Consider the following 25,621-nt stretch of genomic DNA (forward strand, 5'->3'; position numbering starts at 1 on the left):
GCTCGCTTTTATGATTCAGGGTTTCATCTCCCCCCACGACATTGCAGGCCTTCTGCTTTCGTCTCTCTTTCTCTTTCCAAACCACCGCGAAGCAGGGTGAAATTGGTTATTCTCCCGTCATTCCTAATGAGCAGTCTCGTAGCCCAGGGCCGTAGAGGAAAGGCAGATAAAGGGTTTCCTGTCTCTGAGACAACCCTGTTTCCCCCCAGAGCTCAGTCTGAGGCCCGACCTTAACATTAAAGTTTGGTTTTTTTTTGTTTGTTTGTTTTGCTGTACGCGGGCCTCTCACCGCTGCGGCCTCTCCCGCTGCGGAGCACAGGCTCCGGACGCGCAGGCCCAGCGGCCATGGCTCACGGGCCCAGCCGCTCCGCGGCATGCGGGATCCTCCCGGACCGGGGCACGAACCCGCGTCCCCTGCATCGGCAGGCGGACTCTCAAACACTGCGCCACCAGGGAAGCCCTGGAAGCCCTAAAGTCTGTTTTTGTGGAGAGGTTTTTTTTGTGTGTGAGAGGTCCTGGGAAATTGGGCACTAGGGTATGGCGTCTTTAAACTATTGCTAATTATGCCCCCTCTTCCGACATTCAAGTCTGTTTACCTTTTATATTGTTATTTTTCACAACACGAAATCTCTTGGTTCTGTAAGCAGATTACCAATTAAAGTGACTTACTTGCTGAGATTGGATTGAGCATTAGTGTATTTAGTAAAGATTGATTTTTTGGGGGGGAACTCTTTTATTTTGAACTTCAAGACCATCTAACATACGTGGTAGAAACACTGGTTAAACATAACCACAGCTAACCCGTAAGGAACCTTTGTTTCCTAAATTACTGATTCATTAAATGGTGACTGGAAACTTGGCTTCTCTGTGAGTGATGTATAGTTTTTGAGCAGTTACCTACGGAAATCGGATTCCTCCCCTCAGCAATGTGTTGGTTTAGAGAACCATGTTGGTTAAGTCATATTTTAACTTTGTTTTGATAGGCAACTGGATCTAATTGTTGGGTATATATTTCTAGCACCTCTAAAAGAATTTAGGGGTTTTTATGTCCTCCCCTTGAGGATAAGTGTTTTAAATATCCCTAATTCTCTTAAAGGTCGTGCTAAGTAGTGAGGGTAGGACACTTTGCAAATGTTTAGATAAGCACAGAAGGTTGCATTTTACTCTCTTTAGGTTAAAGTAATGAAGAGATCTATAGTTTCTCTTTCAAAGTCATGGATGGACTCAGTATCTTTTAATCATTTTTTGGGGGAATGCTGAATAGCTTACAAATTACTGTCTAGAGTGTGCCAGGAGTGGAGTAGTAGTGGAAAATGCAGCAATTGATTTAAAACAGCTTCTAGATAGGGGAAATCTAGTGGAAACAATGCTGCATTTGCTTAGGATGTACTGTGAACTGATGCCCAATTATGTCCTTTTAGGCTTAAAGATCCACATAATAGAGGTAGGGTTTTATGATTAAAACAAAAGGTAAGGTGATGGTTTATTTTTCAGTATTCCACAGGACTGTTGTTTGGAGAAAGTATCATGGAAGTTCTGCGTCCACAGCTTATAAGAATTGGTGGACGGGTTTACAGGAAGAATCCCATCCAAGAGCAGACTTATCAACATGAAGACGAAGATGATGACTGTTATCAAGGTAATCCTGGTTGATCTTTGGTCAGATTAGAAGTAAAATGTTCTCCGTATTGTAGAAGCAATTCTTTGTTTCGGTGTATTTCTGTGTGAGCACTGAAATTTGAGATGTTTGGCCTCTTATAGCTCCCTTTGTGTTGACGTCTGAGGGGACAGATGAGTGAGTTTGATGAGGTGTTCTCAGTTCATACATCAGGTTGTGTCTCATCTTTGTGCAGAGGCTTAAATGTAATATGGGGTAATTTTAGTTAACTTAATATTAACCATTAATAATCTGTGGCAAATGAAGTTCTTTTATCTGTAAAGCTATGAAGTAATTTCTATAAATTATTGAAATAAATGAACATGTGCCCAGTGTTAGCTGTTGTTATTATTACTGTTGTGTTGTAATTTTTCTTTTCTTCTTTGCAGTCATATACAGGCAGTTTCAAATACACAACCAACATTATTACTACTTAAAATAGGCATAATTTTTAAGAAGTAAACTAAACCGTTGAGATGGGCAATATTTTCAGGCTGATTAACTTGGACTTGGGTTTAATGCACAAATAGGGCCTTTCAGGTTCTCTGCTTCCTTTTCCTTTCGGTTTGTAAGCTTTTCCATTAGGCCTTAAACCTTGGGGAATAGTCTTCCCCTTGGTCCTCCCCGCTGTTTCCCTTTTGCCTTGGGGCCTTGAGTTCCTTTATTTCACCCTCCTCCTTTCTCTTTGTCTTGGCTGTATGGAGTAAGTTCTCCAGTATCACTCCTACCTCATTCACTGAAGTGATTTTGTGTTTTAATACTAAAAACCACTGAGTTGTACATTTTAAGAGGATGAGTTTTATGTTACATGAAACACATCTCCAAAAGAAAAAACAGTACAAAAAACTTTACTTTCTTAGCTTTCTGGGAGAAAACAGTTAAATAGTGATATGTAAATACTCCTTTTCCACGGTTCCAAGATTGGAAGATTTAAAATAGTCATGTATTTTTTATTCTTTATTTTTCTTCTAAGAGCAGGTCAGAAGGAATATCAGATCAGTGTTCTGTAGTGTAAAGTGTATGACTGGTTTTTTTGTGTGTGTATTGCTTTTTTTAAACCTTGAGAGTGGTTGGACAGCTGGTGAGAAAGCAGACTGTTGTCCATAGAGCAGCAGCTCTGAGCGAGATGTTACCATTTCTCTACAGGTCTCGTGGAGTGTGCAGAAGAGTCCTGTGAAGGCTATGAGGTGGTGCAGACCCCGCAAGGTTTCCGGTGTACTCTGAAGGCCCCCAGCCTGCTCTACAAGTGAGTGAGGCCCCCGGCAGCTTCATGGGAAGGCATTTCTAGGAAACAGCAGGAAGTAGATACTTCTCTTTTCCACACTTATTGCAATGCTTGATTACTAGTGGTAAAATGGTTTAGGGTTTAATGTCCTAGAATTTCTAAGGACTGATTGTAGATCAGTTTCATCATTTCACATATGTCACCAAGTCCTGTTGATTTTGCTTCTTAAATATCTTTTGAATCTACTTATCTCTTTCTTTACAGCCACCCTGCTGCCTTGTCTGTGAATTACTTCAAGTAGCCTACTTACTGGTCTCTCCACATTGATTCTTGCTCTCTCTTCCAATCAGTTCTTCACATTGAGGGCGGAATGATCTTTTTAAAAGGCAAACCTGATTATTTTACTACCTTTGCTTGAAATCCATTAACATCCTTCCTCTGAAGATGGAATTCTCTTCCATTAGAGCAGTGGCCAAAATCTTGAACATGAGTTAGCCAGCCTTGATTTTTCAGTCTCAGTTCACACCACTGTTTCCCTGGCTTCGCACTTAAGCTTAACTGGTTTTCTTCAGTTTTTCACATGTGCCGTGTTCCTTCCTGCCTTTGAGCCTTGGCATATGCTGTTCCCTTTGCCTTTCAATCTCTCCTGTTCCTTAGCTAGTTTTATTCTCCTTCCTTAGGGAAGCTTGCTTTGACACCGACATCCCCACCGCCACATTGATTACCCTACTATACGTTTTCATAACACCCTCTACTTTTCCTTTGTAGCATTTCTCAGTCTTATGTTTATATTTATTTGTGTGCTATTTGATATTTTTCCCACTAGATGGGAAGTTTCTTGAAGGTAGGAATGTGTCCTGTTATTCTCCAATGCTTGTCAAATACTGATGTGCTTTTTCCAGAGTTATCGTTATATGTAAATTGCTTGGAAGCTTTGCCATCCCTTCAGTCTGTGCTTGCTTGCTTGCGTGATGGACCACATTCTGTCTCTTATTAACCACTAATACGGTTAGCTTATGTGGCTGACTGACTTCTTTTGGGCTTGTGCCTCTGGAGATAGGCTGGTCTGGGAAGTCATAGATTTTTTTTCTGTATTGTACCAGATGAATAAAGTCTGTCCTTGATCCTCTATGAGAGGAGATCTACAAATATGGAATCATATACCTTTAAGCTCCAAGAGGCAAGTAGTTTCATTTTTGTCAACCTTGAGAATCTTCTGAAACACCTATTAAGGATGAAATTCTTATGGAATGTGGCTGAATGCGAAACCAGATGTTAATCCTGACAGCTCACTTTTCTCTCAGGTTCTGGTGACATTTTCTTCTAAGAAACATGATTTTAGAAAGTTGTGGCTCAGGTTCCTGATAAAATCAATACAACATGTCTTCCTTAATGTATATATTTGCTACTGCTAAGGTGTGTAAAGATTCCTTAAATATCTGATTCTAACTTGATGACCTTTTGAATTCTATATATTCTAAGTACTCATTTTGTTCCAGATGACTTGCAATTTAGATTAGGTATTGGTTCTGCTAAATCCTAATTAATAGACAGTATTTACTAGGAAGACTCCTTCCTCCCTTCCTCCTTTCCTGTCTTATTGAGAAACAATTGTCATACAAGGAAGATTTCTTTCTTATGAATCATTTATGTAAGGTTATTTGGATCAAGGAAGAGATTACTTAACCAAAGTAATTTAAAATCAAAGCCTAATGGTGATACACGTGTCCACGGACTGGATCTAATACTGTGGTTCTCAACTTCAGGTGCACATTTAAAGCTCCTGGGGAGCTTTAAAAATTCCTGATACCTAGGTGCACCCCAGACCAGTTGAGTCCAAATCTCTGGGAGCTGAACCCAGGCATCATTAGTTTTTGTAGCCCCCCAGGTGATTCCAGTGTGTAGCCAAGATTGAGAACCACTTGATCTGGCAGGAATTTCCACTTACATATTCAATAAAGGAGTCACCCTTTCACTGCATATCTTTTATTGTAGTGAGTGTTTTAGACTTTCCATATAAACCTCTTTTGGGTCTGGTACTCTTAACTGTAAGGATGCTGTCATGGGCTTAATGAGGATGGCATGGGCTGTACTGAGCTATGTGTCAGTCACTAGGAAGCCCTTTTATATATGATCACATTTAATCCTTAAAACAACCTTATGTTACTTAGGTATTATTCACTCCATTTTTATAAGTGAGGAAATAGATTTAGAGTGGTTAAATGACTTGCCCAAGGTTTGATTCTAAAGCGTCTTTAACCTCAATCACTTCCCTAAGGTGCCTGGACTATTAATAACACTTTGAGCCAACCACTTAGGGGAAGTTTGTCCACTAGCCACGTGCTAACAAACAGGAGCCTGGTTGAAAGCTCCGCTTGTTGATAAGGCCTGGAAAGGCAAGGGCCTGATGGAGTTGGTGCTGCACAGTCCCTAGCCCAACACAGAGAAAAACCACATTGAAACTGTGGAGTTCTCGTCCTCTTCTAAACATCTTGTTTTATAAAAATCTGGCTTACTACAGTAGACCTTAATGGAAATAACCGGGCTTGGTTATCCCCATGTAAAAAACAAATGCAGAGTTTTAGACATAGTCACCCATGCTGTTGGATACTGTAATTGAAATCATAGAAGCTGAAATACTGTTGATGAGGAAGTTTTATCTCTTAACTTTATGGTCCTGTGATGGTCTCTTAGTGCTTTATAGACTCTGAAACTTTTCTCCTGGGATCCGGCAGTCTCATTTGCTTTAACACATCTAATTACTGTGGGTTTCAGAAGATAACCTTGGATTGTCAGAATTATTTATGCTAGGAGGCCCAGGCAAGTAATGCAAATGAGCCAGCAGATGATTGAGGTGCAGTCAGTGAAAGACAGTAGGGAGGGACAGGGTTTGTGATGAGCTCATATTCCATTTTTAGGAACGTGCTCATGTTCCAGCCTATTTTTGCCATGAGTAGTCAGATCTCCCAATTTTTCAAAAGAACTTAGAAATCTATATTTTTAGGTAAAATTTCCCAATTTTTAGGTGAACTCTCCCAAACAAAACATGCCTATGTGTTTGAATTCAACCTGAGGATTACCTCTTTACTCTCTGTGCTTGAATCTGTCCTGACTGGTGAACCCTGCTCTTTGCTAAGCTCTTTACCTTTATTTAATTAATCAAGGATAATTCCCTTAGGATGAACTCATAATGTAGTTAATTTGCTCTCTAAGAGAACGAGGTTTTCCCCCTTCAAACTGTAGACCCAGTCAAGTGCCCTGTGAGACTGTGCCAGCTTTCCTTTCACTGAACTGCAGACCCAGATTTTGAATATAGTTTTTTATTTATTTATTTATTTTTGGCTGTGTTAGGTCTTTGTTGGTGCCCGCGGGCTTTCTCTACTTGTGGCGAATGGGGGCTACTTTTCGTTGTGGTGGCTTCTCTTGTTGTGGAGCATGGGCTCTAGGCACGTGGGCTTCAGTAGTTGTGGCACGTGGGCTTCAGTAGTTGTGGCTCGCGGGCTCTAGAGCCCAGGCTCAGTAGTTGTGGCGCACAGGCTTGGTTGCTCCGCGGCATGTGGGATCTTCCTGGACCAGGGCTCGAACCCGTGTCCCCTGCATTGGCAGGCGGATTCTTAACCACTGCACCACCAGGGAAGTCTCTGAATATAGTTTTGAGAAGCAAGCAGGCATTGAGCATAGTTATTCTTTCTATGTGGTTGAATTGGCTGTAGGATATCATTTTGCCAATGAGTGTAATGCAGTATGTTCTATAAAGCTGTATGATTTGTAATTTCCCCTACAGATACTGAGTTTTTACTGAAGCACTTTTCTATGAGGGAGTGTCTCTGGCCACGTATGATTTAAACATGATGGAGTTCTTTATTCTTGAACATTTTGATTTACGTTAATTAATTTTCTTTATATTATAGGCATATAGTTGGAAAGAGGGGCGACACTAGGAAGAAACTAGAAGTGGAGACCAAAACTTCCATAAGCATTCCTAAGCCTGGACAAGAAGGAGAAATTGGTGAGACCCAATATGTATGTTATATTTGGAATCACTTGTGTGTGTGTATGGAATAATGTGACCCAACTGAGGTGTTTGGTGACTATATTCTTTATGTGGTTCTGTAGCTATTGGCCTTTTTATATCAGTGTCAGTCTCCCAAATGAAGAAAGATGTAGTCATACAACCTTAACTTGATTAAGTACCTGGGCCTTAATTTTATACTTCACCACGCACTGATGGAATAAAGCTTCCAGATTTTGTTGTGGACGAGGAAATTTCTTTCATGCTTCAGTAGCTTGAAATGAAGTTGTGAATTATTTCAAGTTAGAATTAGAGAAAACCAGTGGGATCAGCAAATTTGAAATAAAGTTCAGACCTTTCCATATTGTTCTCTTGTTTTTATCTTGCTTTGTAGACTAGGAAGGAAATAGTAAGAATAATAATTAAAACAACAACCTGATTCAAATAACTGGTCAGGTGAGGAAGAGTAGTTTAGCAATAGAAATTACGTCAGAAAGTGTCTGTACTAAAGCAACAATGTGAACCAAGGGCATAGGCTTGTGTTGTAAAGTGGCTTTGAGTGAGAGGCACTGGAGGGACAGAATTTTAAAAAACTCATCCTAAAGCAGTAGGACTTCTTCAATGTCGAATAAGTGCAGCAGCCTCCAATAATCCATTTTCCATAATCACTCATAGGTTGTATTAAGTCTTAGGAGAAAAAAATAAGTACTCTTTTCATTTTGTGCTGTGTAAGAATAATCACTGTGGCGGATAAGTAGCAGTTGACTTTAGAGCAGTGCTGTCCAGGAGAACTTTCTGTGATCGTGAACATGTTGTGTATCTGCACTGTCCAGTGCAGGAGCCACTAGCCACACGGGACTGTGATTACTTGAAATGTGGCTAGTGTGACTGAGGAACTGAATTTTAAATACTGCTTCATTCTAATTCATTTAACTTTTAATTTAACTAGCTGTGTGTGGGCTCCTGTTTTGGACAATGAAGTGCTAGAATTTTCCCCAGCCCCTTGGTAACTTCAGCAAACTTTAGCTTTAGGACTTTAATGACATTTTTTTTTAATTAATTAATTAATTTTTGGCTGTGTTGGGTCTTCGTTGCTGCATGCGGGCTTTTCTCTAGTTGCGGTGAGCAGCAGGGGCTACTCTTCGTTGCAGTGCACGGGCTTCTCATTGCAGTGGCTTCTCTTGTTGTGGAGCACGGGCTCTAGGCACGCGGGCTTCAGTAGTTGTGGCATGTGGGCTCAGTAGTTGTGGTTCATGGGCTCTAGAGCACAGGCTCGGTAGTTATGGCACACGGGCTTAGTTGCTTTGCGGCATGTGGGATCTTCCCGGACCAGGGCTCGAACCTGTGTCCCCTGCATTGGCAGGTGGATTCTTAACCACTGTGCCACCAGGGAAGTCCCTAATGACATTTTTGAAGGACTCTCACTGAAATAAATATTTAGAATTACAGTTAAAAAAACTTGGGTCTTGGGGTTCCCTGGTGGCACAGTGGTTGAGAGTCCGCCTGCCGATGCAGGGGCCACGGGTTTGTGCCCCGGTCCGGGAAGATCCCACATGCCGCGGAGCCACTGGGCCCGTGAGCCATGGCCGCAGAGCCTGTGCTCCACAACGGGAGAGGCCACAACAGTGAGGGGCCTGCGTACCGCAAAAAAAAAAAAAAAAAAAAAACAAAAAACCTTAAGTGTTAAAGTTCAAGTTACAAATATTGAAGTAATTTTATTAATTGCATTAAAGCTTATTTCTTTTTATTTCCTGATTTAAAAATTAATACATGCTTTCAAAAACAAAAACTTGTAGAAATTATATATAAAGTATAAAGGGAAGTCTCTTGTGTTATGAACCTCAGCCATAATTGCTGTTAATAGTTGAATCTGTTCTGCATTTTTTCTATGCATATAGCAACAGATGGATAATAATTTTTATTTTGGTAAAAATTATAACATGCTATAAATGTAGAGACCTTAGCCATTTTAAGATACTGGAGTCATTCCAAAACTTATTCAGAAAAGGTTAGACAGGTTGTTAAGATTCCATTTTGACTTAGAAAGCACAAATATTTAAGTGTGAAAAATAAGTGTGTCTAATCATTAAAAGTAAGAATTTAGTGGAACTAATTTAACTGAAAAAGAAGAGGATAAACTGGTTATGGTCTTGTAGGGAAGTAAAGTATATAGAAAAATCAAATTTATTGCTTACAGTAAATTGGGTTGTGCTGTGAAATCACGACTGCCGGTGCATTGGTGTGGTATATGCTGTAATTAGTTATTTTCTTTTGCCTCTCCTAAATTAGAGAAACTAGAGAAGAAAATGATCTAGTAGGTTTTAATTTGTCCTCTAGATAAGGATCTGGTCTAGTCTGTTTTGAAGTCTCAGGCAATGGGATGTAAGAAGATGCTTTTAAAGTGTTGTTGTCATTGTAGTTAGGCAATTGGTTTTTTTAAAGTTTCACATCAATGCCTTTAATTGTTTTCTTTCTCTGTATCCCTTATTGTAGTCTTTAGACCCATGCCATGTAAATTCTGGTCCTCTCAGATATAATATTCTAATATTTTAGAATATTTCTAACCTCATCATATTTGCTTTTTAGTAATTGTTTGCTCAACTTTGAATCTTTTTCTGGAAATCAGCCTGAGCACCTTTGAAGTGCCCTTTTCAGTTTTCTATGTTAAAAAATGAAAATGTCTTATTAGTCTTATTCTCTACTGAACCACCTTCTTAATGGAAAATAATAGATTTAGCATATTGTACTAAATTTTTACAGAAATAAAACATAAACATGAATTTTAAGCTTCCATCTCCTCCATCCCTTTTCCTTTTATTTTCTCACCATATTTTGTCTCTTGCAGAAATAATTATAATTTCTACTTTCGCTTAATTTTGTCCCAGTTTACCATTGAATCCTCCTTTGTCAGTATTTCTATAGCACATTATTTGAATGCCTGCTAGGATACTTCCCTTCACTGGGCATCTGAGTCTTTTGGATTCTCAAAGGATCCTATTTGAAAATATCAATGATGTCATTAGAAAATATCATATCTCAGCTTCTTACATTTTTTGGTTATTACTTATGTCAATTTTTTACTTAGGCAAACAGTTTTTAGGCTTTCTGTTAATTAATTCATTCATAGTTTACTTCTTTTCTTAGAAATTTCCATCTTGTTTCTCTACAACGAAATGGGTATGATAATTTCATTCTTATTAAGAAATAGATAGGTTGTTCTTTAGAAAGTTTCAAGTGCTTTAATGGGAAGTATTAAAGAAATAATTCCATTTGTTTGTCCTAACTTCTGCAGTTGCTTGGAAGGAACAAGCTTTGTGGTCTTGAAAGTACATAGCACATTTTGCTATTATTAGAGTTAATACTTCAATATTTTATGTTCAGAAGTCTGTCCTTTCCTCTTTAATAAATAGTCTGTTAAAATGCCAGTTTTGTTCATTGTTCCTATCTTGTGCACCTTTCCTTAGTTTCTGTTTTGGACCAAGCACTGCCAGTTCTGGAACCTAGAAGTTTAATCTCTGCTTAAACAGAGGTTGTGTAATCCCTAAATGATTTTTTTTCTTTGCAGACAGTGGTGTTAAGGCTTTGTGGCTTTTCCCCCTATTTTCGTTTACATATGTGTAAAGACAGCCCAGACCAAAGAAGACCAAATTATACCAAGACGTGGAAATTTGATATTCATACATACAATACAGATATAGATAAAATTTTTACTTTAACCTTATATTTTCATACAGTTAGGGTAGGATTGTATATACTGTAGTAGACTCTCTTCTGCTCTTTTACTATAGTGAATCACTAAAAATTCTGCCACAGTATTTTTAAAAATTGAGGTAAAATTTACATGACAGAAAGCTCCACTCTTTTTGTTCTTAACTTTTTATTGTTATTTTAATTTCTGTGTGATATATTGTTCTTTTTTTAAATGGTAGAATATACACAACGTAAAATTTACCATTTAGACCACTTTAAAGTGTTGAATTCAGTGGCATTTAGTAGTGGCAACCTTCACCACTGTCCAGTTCCAGAACATTTTATCACCCAAAAAGAAAACCCCATACCCATTAAGCAATCACTCCCCATTCCTCACTACTCCCCAGCTCTTGGCTACCACTGATCTGCTTTCTGACTCTCTGAATTTGTCTGTTTAGGTATTTACTATATGTGGAAACATACAATACGTGGCCTTTGTGTCTGGCATCTTTAACTTAGCACAATGTTTTCAGGATTGATCCATGTTTTTGCATGTATCAATACTTCACTCCTTTTTTTTGGCTGAGTAGTATTTCAGTGTATGGAAATACCACATTTTATTTATTCGCTTATTGGTTAATGGACATTTGTGTTTTTCCACCTTTTGGCTCTCGTGAACAGAACTGCTATGAACATTTGTACAGGTTTTAAAATTTTATTTATTTATTTATTTTTGGCTGCATTATGTCTTCGTTGCTGTGCACAGGCTTTCTCTAGTTGCAGCGAGTGGGGGCTACTCTTCATTGAGGTGTGTGGGCTTCTCATTTCAATGGCTTCTCTTGTTGAAGAGCATGGTCTCTAGGCACATGGGCTTCAGTAGTTGTGGCACGCAGGCTCAGTAGTTGTGGTTCGAGGGCTCTAGAGCACAGGCTTATTAGTTGTGGTGCACAGGCTTAGTTGCTCTGTGGTATGTGGGATCTTCCTGAACCAGGGCTCGAACCCGTGTCCCCTGCATTGGCAGATGGATTCTTAACTGCTGTGCCACCAGGGAAGTCCCTGTACAGGTTTTTTCTTTGAACACCTGTTTTTACTTCCTTTGAGTTTCTATCTAGGAGTGAATTCCTGGGTCACATGGTATTTTTCTGTGTACCTTTTCAAAGAACTGCCAAACTTTTCCATGGCAACTGTACCATTTTACATTCATACCAGCAAGGTATGAGGGATTGCTTGTAGCTTTTGAACTCATTTCTCTACTTCATCAGATGGCCTTGAGGTTATTCTGTTTTTAAACCTCATTCTGCTTAGACTGAATTCATTAACAGCTTTCTTACCCTTGGTACTGTCCCCTGTTCAGAATTATGTACACATTCATGACAATTTTATTCTCCAGAGCTGACAGTTTCAAGAGGTCACCTATTTTACAACCATTTGATGGTCCTTGAGCATTTTAATATTTGCCTTTTTTTTTTTGCTTACAGTAATCACTGGCCAGCATCGAAGTGGTGTAATTTCAGCCCGAACTCGGATTGATGTTCTTTTGCTCACTTTTAGAAGAAAGCAGCCCTTCACTCACTTCCTTGCCTTTTTCCTCAATGAAGCTGAGGTTCAGGAGCGATTTCTGAAGTTCCAGGAGGAAGTACTGGAGAAGTGCTCCATGGTAAGCAGCAAACAGAACAAAACAAAAAGTTAAAGAAAAAAATATAAAGAAGAGTACAAAAATGACTCATAATTCAAACAGTAGAAAGATACAAGCCTCTTCTCCCACTGAAAAAGGGAACCATTTCTAACGGTTTCTTTTAATTCTGAACTGCAAAAAATATATAGACATATAAGCACATAAGTTTCTATGTTACAGAAATATCCTTTAAAGGATGTTGAAGACACAAAGGGATCATCCTAATATCCACACTATTCTGCACTTTGTGGGTGTATTTTTATGCATTTTAACGCATGTATAGATTTCTGTAGCCACCTACCACAATCAGGATACAGAAGAGCTCTACTCCCCCCAAAAACTTCCTCATGTTGTCGCTTACAGTCACCTCTTCCTCACCCCATACTTTGGCAATCACTGATCTCTTCTTGGTTACTATAGTGTTGTCTTCCTGAGAATGTCATATAAGTGGAATCATACAGTATGTAACCTTTTGAGATTGGTTTTGGCTTTCAGGTTCATCCGAGTTGTGGTATGTTTCACTAATTTGTCCCCTCTCATTAATTTGTTTTCAGTTTTTGGCAGTTATGAATAGAACTACTATAAACATCTGTGTACAGGTTTTTATGTGAACATAGTTTTCATTTCTTTCAAGTAAATATCCAGGAGTGGGATTGCTGGGATATATGGTAGGTATATGTTTAACTTCATAAGAAACTACCAAACTGTTTCTCAGAGTGCCTGTACTATGCATTCCCATCAACAGCATAAGAGAATTCCAGTTGTTCTGCACCCTTGCCAGCATTTGATGGTGTTGGCATTTTCATTTTAGCCATTCTAATAAGTGTGTAGTGATATGTTATTGTGTTTTTTTTTTTTTTTTTTTTGGCTGCATTGGGTCTTTGTTGCTGTGTGTGGGCTTTCTCTAGTTGCGGCGAGCAGGGGCTACTCTTCATTGCAGTGTGCAGGCTTCTCATTGTGGTGGCTTCTCTTGTTGCAGAGCACAGGTTCTAGGTGTGCGGGCTTCACTAGTTGCAGCACTTGGGCTCACTAGTTGAGGCTCGTGGGCTCTAGAACGCAGGCTTGGTAGTTGTGGTGCATGGGCTTAGTTGCTCTGTGGCATGTGGGATCTTCTCGGACCAGGGTTCAAACCCGTGTCCCTTGCATTGGCAGGCAGATGGTTTTTTTTTTTTTTTTTTTTGCGGTACGCGGGCCTTTCACTGTTGTGGCCTCTCCCGTTGTGGAGCGCAGTCTCCGGACGCGCAGGCCCAGCGGCCATGGCTCACGGGCCCAGCCGCTACGCGGCATGTGGGATCCTCCCAGACTGGGCCATGAACCCGTGTCCCCTGCATCGGCAGGCGGACTTTCAACCACTGCGCCACCAGGGAAGCCCAGCAGGCGGATTCTTAACCACTCTGCAACCAGGGAAGTCCCTCTTATTGTGGTTTTAATTTGTATTTCTCTAATGGCTAATGATGTCGAACATTTTTTTTTAAATGTATTTATTTATTTTTGGCTGTGTTGGGTCTTCGTTTCTGTACAAGGGCTTTCTCCAGTTGCAGTGAGCGGGGGCCCCTCTTCATCGCGGTGCACGGGCCTCTCACTGTTGCGGTCTCTTGTTGTGGAGCACAGGCTCCAGACTTGCAGCCTCAGTAGTTGTGGCTCACGGGCCCAGTTGGTCCGCGGCATGTGGGATCCTCCCAGACCAGGGCTCGAACCCGTGTCCCCTGCGTTAGCAGGCGGATTCTCAGCCACTGTGCCACCAGGGAAGCCCTGAACATCTTTTTTAATGTGCCTTTTTGCCATTCTTTTATCTGCTTTGGTGAGGTATTATCTTTTACACAACTTAAAACTGTTTTCTTACTGTTGAGTTTTGAGAGTTCTTTTATATATCTTCTGGATACAAGTCCTTTCAAGGATATGTGATTTCCAGATATTTTCCCCAGTCTGTAGCTTATCTCTTCATTCTCTTATCAGTGACTTTTGCAGAGCAAAAGTTTTAAATTTCGATGAAGTCCAATTTATTAATTTTTCTTTTATGGATTGAACTTTTGATGTCATATATAAGAACTTTTTGCCTAACCCCAAGTCACAAATGTTTTCCCTTAGAATTTTCATGGTTTTGCTTTTTTATATTTAGATCTGTGACCTAGTTAATTTTTGTGTAAGTTGTAAAGTTTAGGTCGGGGTTCATTTTTTTGCATATGGATGTCCATGCTGTGCTTTCTTTTTATTTATTTATTTAAAATTTACTTATTTTATTTATTTTTATTTTTGGCTGCATTGGGTCTTCGTTGGTGCATGCGGGCTTTCTCTAGTTGCTGCGAGCGGGGGCTACTCTTCCTTGCGGTGCGCAGGCTTCTCTTGTTGTGGAGCACAGGCTCTAGGCTCCTGGGCTTCAGTAGTTGTGGCATGCAGCCTTAGTAGTTGTGGCTCACGGGCTCTAGAGCACAGGCTCAGTAGTTGTGTGACACAGGCTTAGTTGCTCTGCGGCATGTGGGATATTCCCAGGCCAGGGCTCGAACCTGTGTTCCCTGCATTGGCAGGCAGATTTTTAACCACTGCGCCACCAGGGAAGCCCCATGCTCTGTTTTCTTAATCTTGTAATAAGGAGAGGAATAAAAGCATGTGGAATAAAATAGAAGTGTGGTTAGTATTTATTTATTTATTTATTTTGGTTCTTGAGACAGATGGACATACATCTGATTCTGGATTCCTCTATCTGTGTAGACTTGAGCAAGTGAACCTCTCCAAATTTTTACAGCCTGCTTTGGAGAGTTGTAGGAAGGATTAAATGAGATAACATATAGTACTCAGCATGGTGCTTGATACAGAATAAGCATTTAATAAATGGTGACTGCTACTCCTGATATTTTTATGGCTGGTTAGGTTAAAATTGTTAGTATTACTTGGAGTATTCAGAGTAGGTGAGTGCTATATTTGATAGCTGTGGGCAAGGTCAGTGAAAATGTTTTTGGTGAAAATTTTTACAAAATCCTTTCTTCCTTCTCTTTTTCCCTTCTCTTGTTTGTCCTGTCCACATTGCTCAAGCTGGGTCCTAGGTTTTAGAATATAGTGAGATATAGGTATGCAGATATAGAAGTATTAGAATCCAAGTACTTTTATGGGACAGGGGGTGACAGTTGGTCAACTTAATTATTTAAGAAGGAGGCTATGATGGTGAGAAGATTCAGACTGGGCAAATGTGAGTAGACAGTATAGAATTGTATAATCTATTTTTAGATGACTTCTTTGGCATTTATGTGCTTGAACAAAGGTACGTTTATAAGTTCAATACACAAATACTATATATATGTGTATGCGTACATATATATGATTAGTAAACCATCAGAATATTACTAATTGTCATTAGTAAACCATCAGTATCTTTTTTCCTCTTAACATTTCATAGCAAGATGATTTCATTCTCAGTGGGAGTGGAGGGTCGGGTAGGAGAAGATCAAGAACGCTGAAGTTATAAAGACACAGATGTAGAGAATGGACTTGAGAACAGGGCGGGGGGAAGGGTAAGCTGGGACGAAGTGAGAGAGTGGCATGCACATATATACACTACCAAATGTAAAATAGATAGCTAGTGGGAAGCAGCCTCATAGCACAGGGAGATCAGCTCGGTGCTTTGTGACCACCTAGAGGGGTGCGTTAGGGAGGGTGGGAGGGAGATGCAAGAGGGAGGGGACATGAGGATATATCTATACCTATAGCTGATTCACTTTGTTATACAGTAGCAACTAACAACAATGTAAAGCAATTATACTCCAATAAAGGTGTTTCAAAAAAAAAGCGGAAGTTTCAGTATGGTCTGGTAAATTTTGTGGGGGTGGTGCTGGTAAGTTTTGGAGTTGTTTTGCCTTGTTAATACCACTTAGTGAAGCTCAGTGATTATTTATTTTTTGGAGTATTACAAATACTTGATATTTGACAAGCAGATTATAATAAATTAGCCTTTTTCTTTCTGTGTGTGTGTGTATATGTGTGAACAGTTTCTCAGTTTTCTTTTGGATCCTGACAAGGGCTGACAGGGAGCAAATATTGGAATGATTACTTTAACTCAGCTGGAATGAGATTGGCCACTATGAATGTCATGCTGGCCTTAATCAGTCCAAAGTACTTCCTTCCTGCTTTCAGGGAGACTCCATACTGACATTGTCTTCTTCCTGCTTTTATTTTATTTTATTTTTTATTTATTTATTTTTTTAACATCTTTATTGGAGTATAATTGCTTTACAATGGTGTGTTAGTTTCTGCTTTATAACAAAGTGAATCAGTTATACATATACATATATCCCCATATCTCTTCCCTCTTGCATCTCCCTCCCTCCCACCCTCCCTATCCCACCCCTCTAGGTGGTCACAGAGCACCGAGCTGATCTCCTTGTGCCATGTGGCTGCTTCCCACTAGCTATCTATTTTACGTTTGGTAGTGTATATATGTCCATGCCACTCTCTCACTTTGTCACAGCTTACCGTTCCCCCTCCCCATATCATCAAGTCCATTCTCTAGTAGGTCTGTGTCTTTATTCCTGTCTTACCCCTAGGTTCTTAATGACCTTTTTTTTTTTTTTCTTAGGTTCCATATGTATGTGTTAGCATACGGTATTTGTTTTTCTCTTTCTGACTTAACTTCACTCTATATGACAGACTCTGGGTCCATCCACCTCACTACAAATAACTCAATTTCGTTTCTTTTTATGGCTGAGTTATATTCCATTGTATATATGTGCCACATCTTCTTTATCCATTCATCCGATGATGGACACTTAGGTTGCTTCCATGTCCTGGCTATTGTAAACAGAGCTGCAATGAACATTTTGGTACATGACTCTTTTTGAATTACGGTTTTCTCAGGATATGCCTTCCTGCTTTTAAATCAAGTCCTGCTAACAGCAGGGAAGTAAGCACAGCATAAAAGAGTTAATAAGGGACCATTATCTATTTATTTATTTATTTATTTGCGGTTCGCGGGCCTCTCACTGTTGTGGCCTCTCCCGTTGCGGAGCACAGGCTCTGGACGCGCAGACTCAGCGGCCATGGCTCACTGGCCCAGCCGCTCCGCGGCACGTGGTATCCTCCCAGACCGGGGCACGAACCCGCGTCCCCCGCATCGGCAGGCGGACTCTCAACCACTGGGCCACCAGGGAAGCCCTATCTACTTACTATATGGAAGAAGGTTTTTACTGAATTTCATTCTGATGTTAGAACGACAGATGACTGTAAAACCATGTAGGCGTTTTCCACTGGTACTCTGCTTTTTTTTAAATATAAATTTATTTATTATTTATTTTTGGCTGCATTGAGTCTTTGTTGCTGTACGCAGGCTTTCTCTAGTTGCGGCAAGCGGGGCTACTCTTTGTTGCGGTGCATGGGTTTCTCATTGCGGTGCTTCTCTTGTTGTGGAGCATGGGGTCTAGGCACGTGGGCTTCAGTAGTTGTAGCACGCAGGCTCAGTAGTTGTGGTTAGAAGGCTGTAGAGCGCAGGCTCAGTAGCTGTGGTGCATGGGCTTAGTTGCTCCAGGGCATGTGGGATCTTCCCGGGCGAGGGCTCGAACCCATGTCCCCTGCATTGGCAGGCGGATTCTCAACCACTTCACCACCAGGGAAGTCCCTGGTACTCTGCTTTTATTTTTCCAACTTAGCAGAGTTCCTTTGTAGAAACTTTGAAGAATGTATGCCTGTTCATTGAGATAGCAGTTGTTTCCTGAAAGACTATGTGGCCCTCAGTCTTGTTTTGATTTCTCTGACACTCATTTGACATCTCTGATGAGAGTTTCTTCATCTCTAAAATAGGAGTGGTCTCAACATTCTCTTACATATAAGAAAAAGATGACATCTCGGTATAAAGTTGGCTCATACGTTTTTGAATTTACATATGTATGTATTATATACATTTATTAAAATTAAGTTACACACACTGTTTTGTAACTACCTTTTTGATTTTTTTTTTTTTTTTGGCCACGCCATGCAGCTTGTGGGATCTCAGTTCCCTGACCAGAGACTGAACCCGGGCCCCAGCAGTGAGAGCCTGGAATCCTAACCACTAAGCCACTAGGAACCTCCCTACTTTTTTGATTTAACAACATGTTTCAGGTCAATATAAGTAAATCTAATTGCTGCTTCTAATTGCTATGAAGTATCCTAGTCTATGAATGTACCCTAACTTATTTAATTAATACCCTATTGATGGACCATTGAAAGAAATTATTTCTATTAAATAATGCTATAAAGAACATTTTTGTAAATGCATCTTTGTGTTCTTGGCTGATGGTTTCTTTGAGGTACATTTTGGGATAATTTCTTAGAACTGGAATACATGGGTTAAGGGAATGTAAACTTAAAAATTTTTGATAGTTTTTTCCATTTTATTTTAAAAATCTGCCTTTTTGAGTTACAACTTACAAACAATATAATGCACCCATTTTAAGAGTATGCTTTGATGAATTTTGACAGACATGTACAGCAGTGCAACAATCATCAAAAACAAGATGTAGAACATTTCCATCACCCCAAAAGTTCCCTTACACTACCTCTTTGCAGCCACTTCCTGCTATCTCATCTCCTACTAGTGATTCCAGGCAACCACTTATCTGCTGTCTGTTACTACTGGATTTCCCTTTGTTAGAATTTCATATAAATGCAATTATGCAGTATATAGTCTTTTTTTTTTTTAATTCTTTGGTCGCACTGTGCAGCATGTAGTATCTTAGTTCCCCAACCAGGGATCAAACCCACGCGCCTTGCATTGGAAGCACAGAGTCTTAACCACTGGACCACCAGGGAAGTCCCCAGTATATAGTGTTTTGTGTGGCTTTTTTTTTGTTCAGCATAACATTTTTGAGCATCATTCATGTTGGTGTGTGTTACAGTAGTTCATTTCTTTTTATTGCTAAGTATATTCCTTTGCATGAATGTACCAAAATCTGTTTATCCATTCAACTATTTGGGTGGTTTCTAGTCTTTGGCTCTTATAAATGAAGCTATTTTAATCATTTGTACAAAAATCTTTGTGTTAAGTATATGTTTTTATTCCTCTTGGGCAAGTACTTAGGAGTATAATTGTTGGATCAAGTGCAGATATAGGTTTAGTTTTATAGAAAACTTAGAACTATTCCCAACGTGGTGGTGCCTCTTCCTACCACAAATGATATATGAGAGTTTAGGTTGTTCCACATTCTTGCCAGCGTTTGGTGGTGTCTTTTTTATTTTTTTTAATTGAAGTATTGTTGATTTACAATGTTTTGTTAGTTTCTGGTGTACAGCAATGTGATTCATTTATACATACATATACATATTCTTTTTCATATTCTTTTCCATTATGGTTTATTACAGGATATTGAATATAGTTCCCTGTGCTATACAGTAGGACCTTTTTGTTTATTTATTTTGTATATAGTAGTTTGTATATGCTAATCCCAAACTCCTAATTTATTTCTCCCCAATCACCTTTTCCCTTTGGTAATCATAAATTTGTTTTCTGTGTCTGTGAGTTTGTTTTATAAATAAGTTAATTTGCATCACATTTTAGATTCCATATGTAGGTGATACCATATGATATTTGTCTTTCTCTTTCTGACTTACTTCACTTAGTATGGCTAGGACCTCCAATATAGTGTTGAATAGAAGTGGTGAGAGGGGACATTCTTTCCTTTGTTCTTGATCATCGTAGGGGGAAAGTATTCAATCTTTTATCATTAAGTTTAATGTAAGCTGTAGATTTTTTACCGATGCCCTTTAGCTGGTTGAGGAAATTCCATTCTGTTCCTAGTTTGCTGAGAATTAAAAAAAATCGCAACTGGGTATTAAACTTTGTTAATCTTTTTTTGTTTGTTTGTTTTTGCGGTACGTGGGCCTCTCACTGCTGTGGCCTCTCCCATTGTGGAGCACAGGCTCCGGACACGCAAGCCCAATGGCCATGGCTCACGGGCCCAGCCGCTCTGCGGCATGTGGGATCTTCCCGGACCGGGGCGCGAACCCGTGTCCCCTGCATCGGCAGGCGGACTCCCAACCACTGCGCCACCAGGGAAGCCCTGTTAATCTTTTTTTAATATTTATGAGATTTATATATTTTTTCTTCATAGTGTAAATATGAAGGATTTACACTATGAAGGAAATTATTCATATCAATTATTACATAATTGAATTATTACATAATAATTATTTCAATTATTACATAATTGAATTATTCAATCAATTATTACATAATTGATTTTGTAATGTTAAAACTAATCTTGCTCCTTAGATAACCTCACTTGGTCTTTTTTAAAAAATATATTTATTTATTTTCGGCTGCTTCGGGTCTTAGTTGCAGCACGTGGGATCTTTCATTGCGGTGCGCAGTTGTGGCACTCAGGCTGCTTTCTAGTTGGTGCGAGGGCTCAGTAGTTGCAACATGAGGGCCTTAGTTCCCTGATGAGGGATCAAACCCACGTCCCCTGCATTGGAAGGCAGATTCTTAACCACTGGACCACCAGGGAAGTCCCTCACTTGGTCTTGATGTATTATCATTTTTATATATTGTTGGATTTGATTTACTAGAACTTAATTATTAAGGAGTTTAATATCTGTGTTCATGAGAAGTATTGGTTTTAGTTTTCTTGTGACGTCTTCATCTTTTTTTTTCTTGTGTGTGTGTGTGTGTGTGTGTGTTAGCTTCAGGTGTACAGCAGAGTGATTCAAGGTGTACAGTTATGTGTGTATGCTTTTTCAGATTCTTTTCCATTATTGGTTATTACGAGACATTGAATATAGTTCCCTGTAGTATACAGTAGGTCCTTGTTGTTTATTTCATACATAGTAGTGTGTATATGTTAATCCCAAACTGCTAATTTATCACACACACTTCCCCCACCCCTTGCTATCCCCTCTGGTAAACATGTATGTTTTCTATGTCTGAGTCTATTTCTGTTTTGTAAATAAGTTCATTTATATCATTTTCTTAGTCTTCATCTGGTTTTGATATCAGGGTAATACTGACCATATGATTCAATACCAAATGAGTAAAGTGAGTTGGGAAGGGTTCCCTTCTTATTTTCTGAGTTTGTGTAAGTTTGTGTAGGTATCATTTTTTCTTAAATGTTTAATGGAATTCACCAGTGAAGCCATCTAGATCTTTAGTTTTCTGAGAAGTTTTTAAATTAAATTTTGAATTAAATTTATTTAGTCGTTAGAACTATCCAGGTTATTTACTTCTTGAGTGTGTTTTTGTAGTTTGTATCTTTGAATTTGTCCATTTCATCTAAAGTTTTTGAATTTTATTAGAATAAAGGTGTTCATAATATTTTATTATCCTTTTCATGTCTGTAAGCCCTGAAGCGATATTCCCTCTTTCATTGATGATATTGGTAATTTGTGTCTACTCTCTTATTCCTGATCTGTCTGGCTAGAGGTTTATCAATTGTATTGGTCTTTAAAAAAAAAAAAAAAGCTTTTGGTTCCATTGATTTTTCTCTATTGTTTGTCCATTTCTGTTTCATTGATTTCTGCTTTTATCTTTTTTGTTGCATTTCTTCTGCTTAGCTTTGGGTTTAATTTGCTCTTGGTTTTTTGGCTTCTTAATGTAGAAACTTAAATCATTGATTTGAGACCTTTCTTAGTATTTTAGTGTTTTAGGTATTTTAAGTAAACATTTTTGAGATCATTGTCGATTCATATGTGGTTTTAAGTCTTGTGATTTCTTATTTCACCCATGTTATTTAGAAGTTTGTTGTTTAGTTTTCTCCTTTTGGGGATTTTTTTGTTACTGTTACAGATATCTTTCCATTACTGATTTCTAACTTAATTCTCTTCGTCAGATAACAGATTCTGTATGATTCCAATTCTTTTAAATGAATTTGTACCTGTTTTCTGTTACAGAATATTATCTATCTTGGTAAATGTTCTGTGTATATTTAAAAGGATGTACATTCTGATGTTTTTTGGTTGATCTATAAATGTTATATGTGCTGTCTGAGTGTTAGTGATCATTGTCATCTATATCCATATTGATTTTCTGTCTACTTGTTCTGTTAATTACTGAGAGAGGACTGTTGAAATATCCAACTGTAATTGTGGATTCATCTATTCCTCCTTTCAGTTCATCTATTCCTCCTTTCAGTTCTGTCATTTTTTTTCATATCTTCTTGGAAAATCAGTTCCTTTATAGTTATGAAACATCCCTCTTTATCCCTGACAAGATTTCTTGTTCTGAGGTCTAGTTTTTTAGATATTAATGTAGCCATTCCAGCTTTCTTTTGATTAGTATTTTTCATTATATATATATTTTTATTCTTTTAGCATATTTTTATCTTTGTATTCTAAATACGTTTCTTAAAGACAGCATATAGTTGAATTTTAAAAAATCTGGTCTGTCAACTCTTCCTTTTAACTGGAATGACTAGATTGTTTACTTTTAATGTAACTATAGGTATAGGTGGGTTTAAATCTACTATTTTGTGATATTTTTTGTCCTATCTTTCCTTTGTTTTTTCCTATCATTTTTTAGATTTAGGGTTTTTTGAAATTTCATATTTTTGACGCTGTTGGCTTCTTAGCTACACCTGTTTGTTTTATTTTTTAAGTAAATGCTGTTAGGTTTACAATATGTATTTAATCCATCACCTTCAAATAATATTACACCACTTTACATATAATTTAAGAACCTCACAATGTATCATCTATTTCCTCCCTCCTGTCCTTTCTTTAATTGTCATTAATCTTGCTTCTATATATAAACAGCTTTCTGTAAGATTTCTTACAGTTCAAGTTTGCTGATGCTGGATACAGTTTCTCTCAGCTTTTGTCTGAAAAAGATCTTTAATTCATCTTCTTTTTTGAAAGATAATTTTAACTGGTTATAGGATTCTAAGTTGATAGTTTTTTCTTTCAACACCATAAAGACATTATTCTGTTGTCTTATGGCTTGTACAGTTTCTGATAAGAAATCTATTGTAATTCTTTGTTCTTCTGTGTGTAATATGTTTGGCTACCTTTTTTATTGGAAATGTTTTCAAATTTATAAAAAGTATAAAAAATAATATGAGGAATACTCATATGCAGTAGTGCTGTATTATCTAATAATGTCCTTTATAATATTTCCAATACAAGTTCCAGGGTAAGGTCAGGAATTGCATTTAATTTTTATGTCCCTTTAACCTCTTCTTTTTTTTTTTGTGGTACGCGGGCCTCTCACTGTTGTGGCGTCTCACGTTGCGGAGCACAGGCTCTGGACGCGCAGGCTCAGTGGCCATGGCTCACGGGCCCAGCCACTCCGCGACATGTGGGATCTTCCCGGACTGGGGCATGAACCCGTGTCCCCTGCATCGGCAGGCGGACTCTCAACCACTGCGCCACCAGGGAAGTCCCCTTTAACCTCTTTTATGTGGAATATTTCATAGCCGTTCTGACTTTTATGTTATTGACATATTTGAAGAATGCATCCCTTCCAACCTTTTTTAAACAACAGAGCGTTCTTTTTTTGCATTTGTCTTATGTGTCCTCATGTTTAAGTTGATATTATGTTTTCTCAGTTAGAGTACTGCATAGGTGATGTTGTGTCCTTCTGAGGATATCACACCTGGGGACATACAGCATTCATCTGTTTTTCGTACGTGATGTTACATCTAGTCAAGATATTGCCCAAATTGCTTCTAAGTATAATAACTGTATTTTATATCTTCCTTGCAACTAATAAGCAGTCTGCAGGGAGATACTCTAAGAACATGCAAATATAGTTGTGTCTTGGTATCTGTAGGTGGTGGTTCCAGGATCCCCTGTGGATACCAAAATCCACAGATGGTCAAGTCACATATAAAATGGCATAGTATTTGCATATAACCTACGCACATCCTCTTGTATACTTTTATTAATTAATTAATTAATTTATTTATTTATTTATTTATGGCTGTGTTGGGTCTTCGTTTCTGTGCAAGGGCTTTCTCTAGTTGTGGCAAGCGGAGGCCACTCTTCATCGCGGTGCACGGGCCTCTCACTATCGTGGCCTCTCTTGTTGCGGAGCACAGGCTCCAGACGCGCAGGCTTAGTAGTTGTGGCTCACGGGCCTAGTTGCTCCGTGGCATGTGGGATCTTCCCAGACCAGGGCTCGAACCCGTGTCCCCTGCATTGGCAGGCGGACTCTCAACCACTGCGCCACCAGGGAAGTCCCTCTTGTATACTTTAAATCATCTCTAGCTTACTTATAATATCTAGTACAGTGCAAATGCTATGAAAATAGTTGCCAGTATGTGGCAAATACAAGTTTTGCTTTTTGGAACCTCTGGAATTAAAAAAAAAAAATTCCCCAGGCTTAGCATCCACTGGTGATTCTTACCTGATTTTTTAAAAATTAATTCGTTAATTAATTTATTTATTTATTTTTGGCTGCATTGGGTCTTCGTTGCTGCACGTGGGCTTTTCTCTAGTTGCGGTGAGTGGGGGCAACTCTTCGTTGTGGTGCACGGGCTTCTCATTGCAGTGACTTCTCTTGTTGTGGAGCATGGGCTCTAGGCTCATGGACTTCAGTAGTTGTGGCACGCAGGCTCAGTAGTGGTGCCTCGCAGGCTCTAGAGTGCAGGCTCAGTAGTTGTGGCACATGGGCTTAGCTGCTCTGCGGCATGTGGGATCTTCCTGGACCAGTGCTCGAACCTGTGTCTCCTGCATTGGCAGGCGGATTCTCAGCCACTGTGCCACCAGGGAAGCTCCTTATCTGATCTTCACCATGATGGTTGCAAAATGTTTCTAGCGCTTGCTCTACATTTAGTATTCAGCTTTCTACATTCTTTTGTAAGCAGGGGACCTTCCTTCTCCCCTTACTTTTATTTTTTTTTTAAAAATCTCTTTTTATTTTTTATAAATTTATTTATTTTATTTTTGGCTGCGTTGGGTCTTTGTTGCTGCGCATGGTCTTTCTCTGGTTGCAGCGAGCAGGGGCTGCTGTTCCTTGCGGTTCACAGGCTTCTTCTCATTGAAGTGGCTTCTCTTGTTACAGAGCACGGGCTCTAGAGCACAGGCTCAGTAGTCGCGGCACACGGGCTTAGTTGCTCCGTGGCATGTGGGATCTTCCTGGACTAGGGCTCTAACCTATGTCCTCTGCACTGGCAGGTGGATTCTTAACCACTGTGCCACCAGGGAAGCCCCTCCCCTTACTTTTAAATTTATTTGTTATTCGTGTGATTTCATAAATTATATTTTTTTCTCTTTTTGGTGCTTAAATTGTCTCAGGTTTATTTCAGGGTCCTCTCAAACCTTTTCTGAGGATGCATCTTCATTGGCCTGTATTTGTGCTTTTGTTCCAGTTCTCCTGTATGTGTGTGTGTGTCTGTGTGTGTGTGTGTGTGTGTGTACACACACACACACACACACAGACACACACACACACACACACACACACACACA

At 39.1% G+C, this 25,621-nt stretch overlaps 1 protein-coding gene across 21 annotated transcripts in view; it reads left to right on the top strand.

The window, feature by feature from the left end:
• Window positions 1–25,621, top strand: part of ASCC1 (activating signal cointegrator 1 complex subunit 1) — a 135,056-nt gene that overhangs the window by 36,352 nt on the left and 73,083 nt on the right. For 20 of the 21 annotated variants that reach the window (XR_012326599.1, XR_012326600.1, XR_012326598.1 and 17 more), the window contains 4 exons: window positions 1,495–1,639; window positions 2,804–2,903; window positions 6,794–6,891; window positions 12,063–12,241. Coding sequence is in view for 17 of the 21 variants with exons in the window: in XM_073793497.1 (XP_073649598.1) it covers window positions 1,495–1,639; window positions 2,804–2,903; window positions 6,794–6,891; window positions 12,063–12,241 (522 nt within the window). In the remaining 4 variants the exon portion in view is untranslated. Of the gene's footprint in view, window positions 1–16; window positions 804–1,494; window positions 1,640–2,803; window positions 2,904–6,793; window positions 6,892–12,062; window positions 12,242–25,621 lie in introns of those variants that run through there. The other variant, XM_073793495.1, reaches the window with a different exon arrangement.

This window comes from Tursiops truncatus, chromosome 16 (genome assembly GCF_011762595.2).
Source record: "Tursiops truncatus isolate mTurTru1 chromosome 16, mTurTru1.mat.Y, whole genome shotgun sequence".
Lineage (NCBI taxonomy): Eukaryota > Metazoa > Chordata > Mammalia > Artiodactyla > Delphinidae > Tursiops > Tursiops truncatus.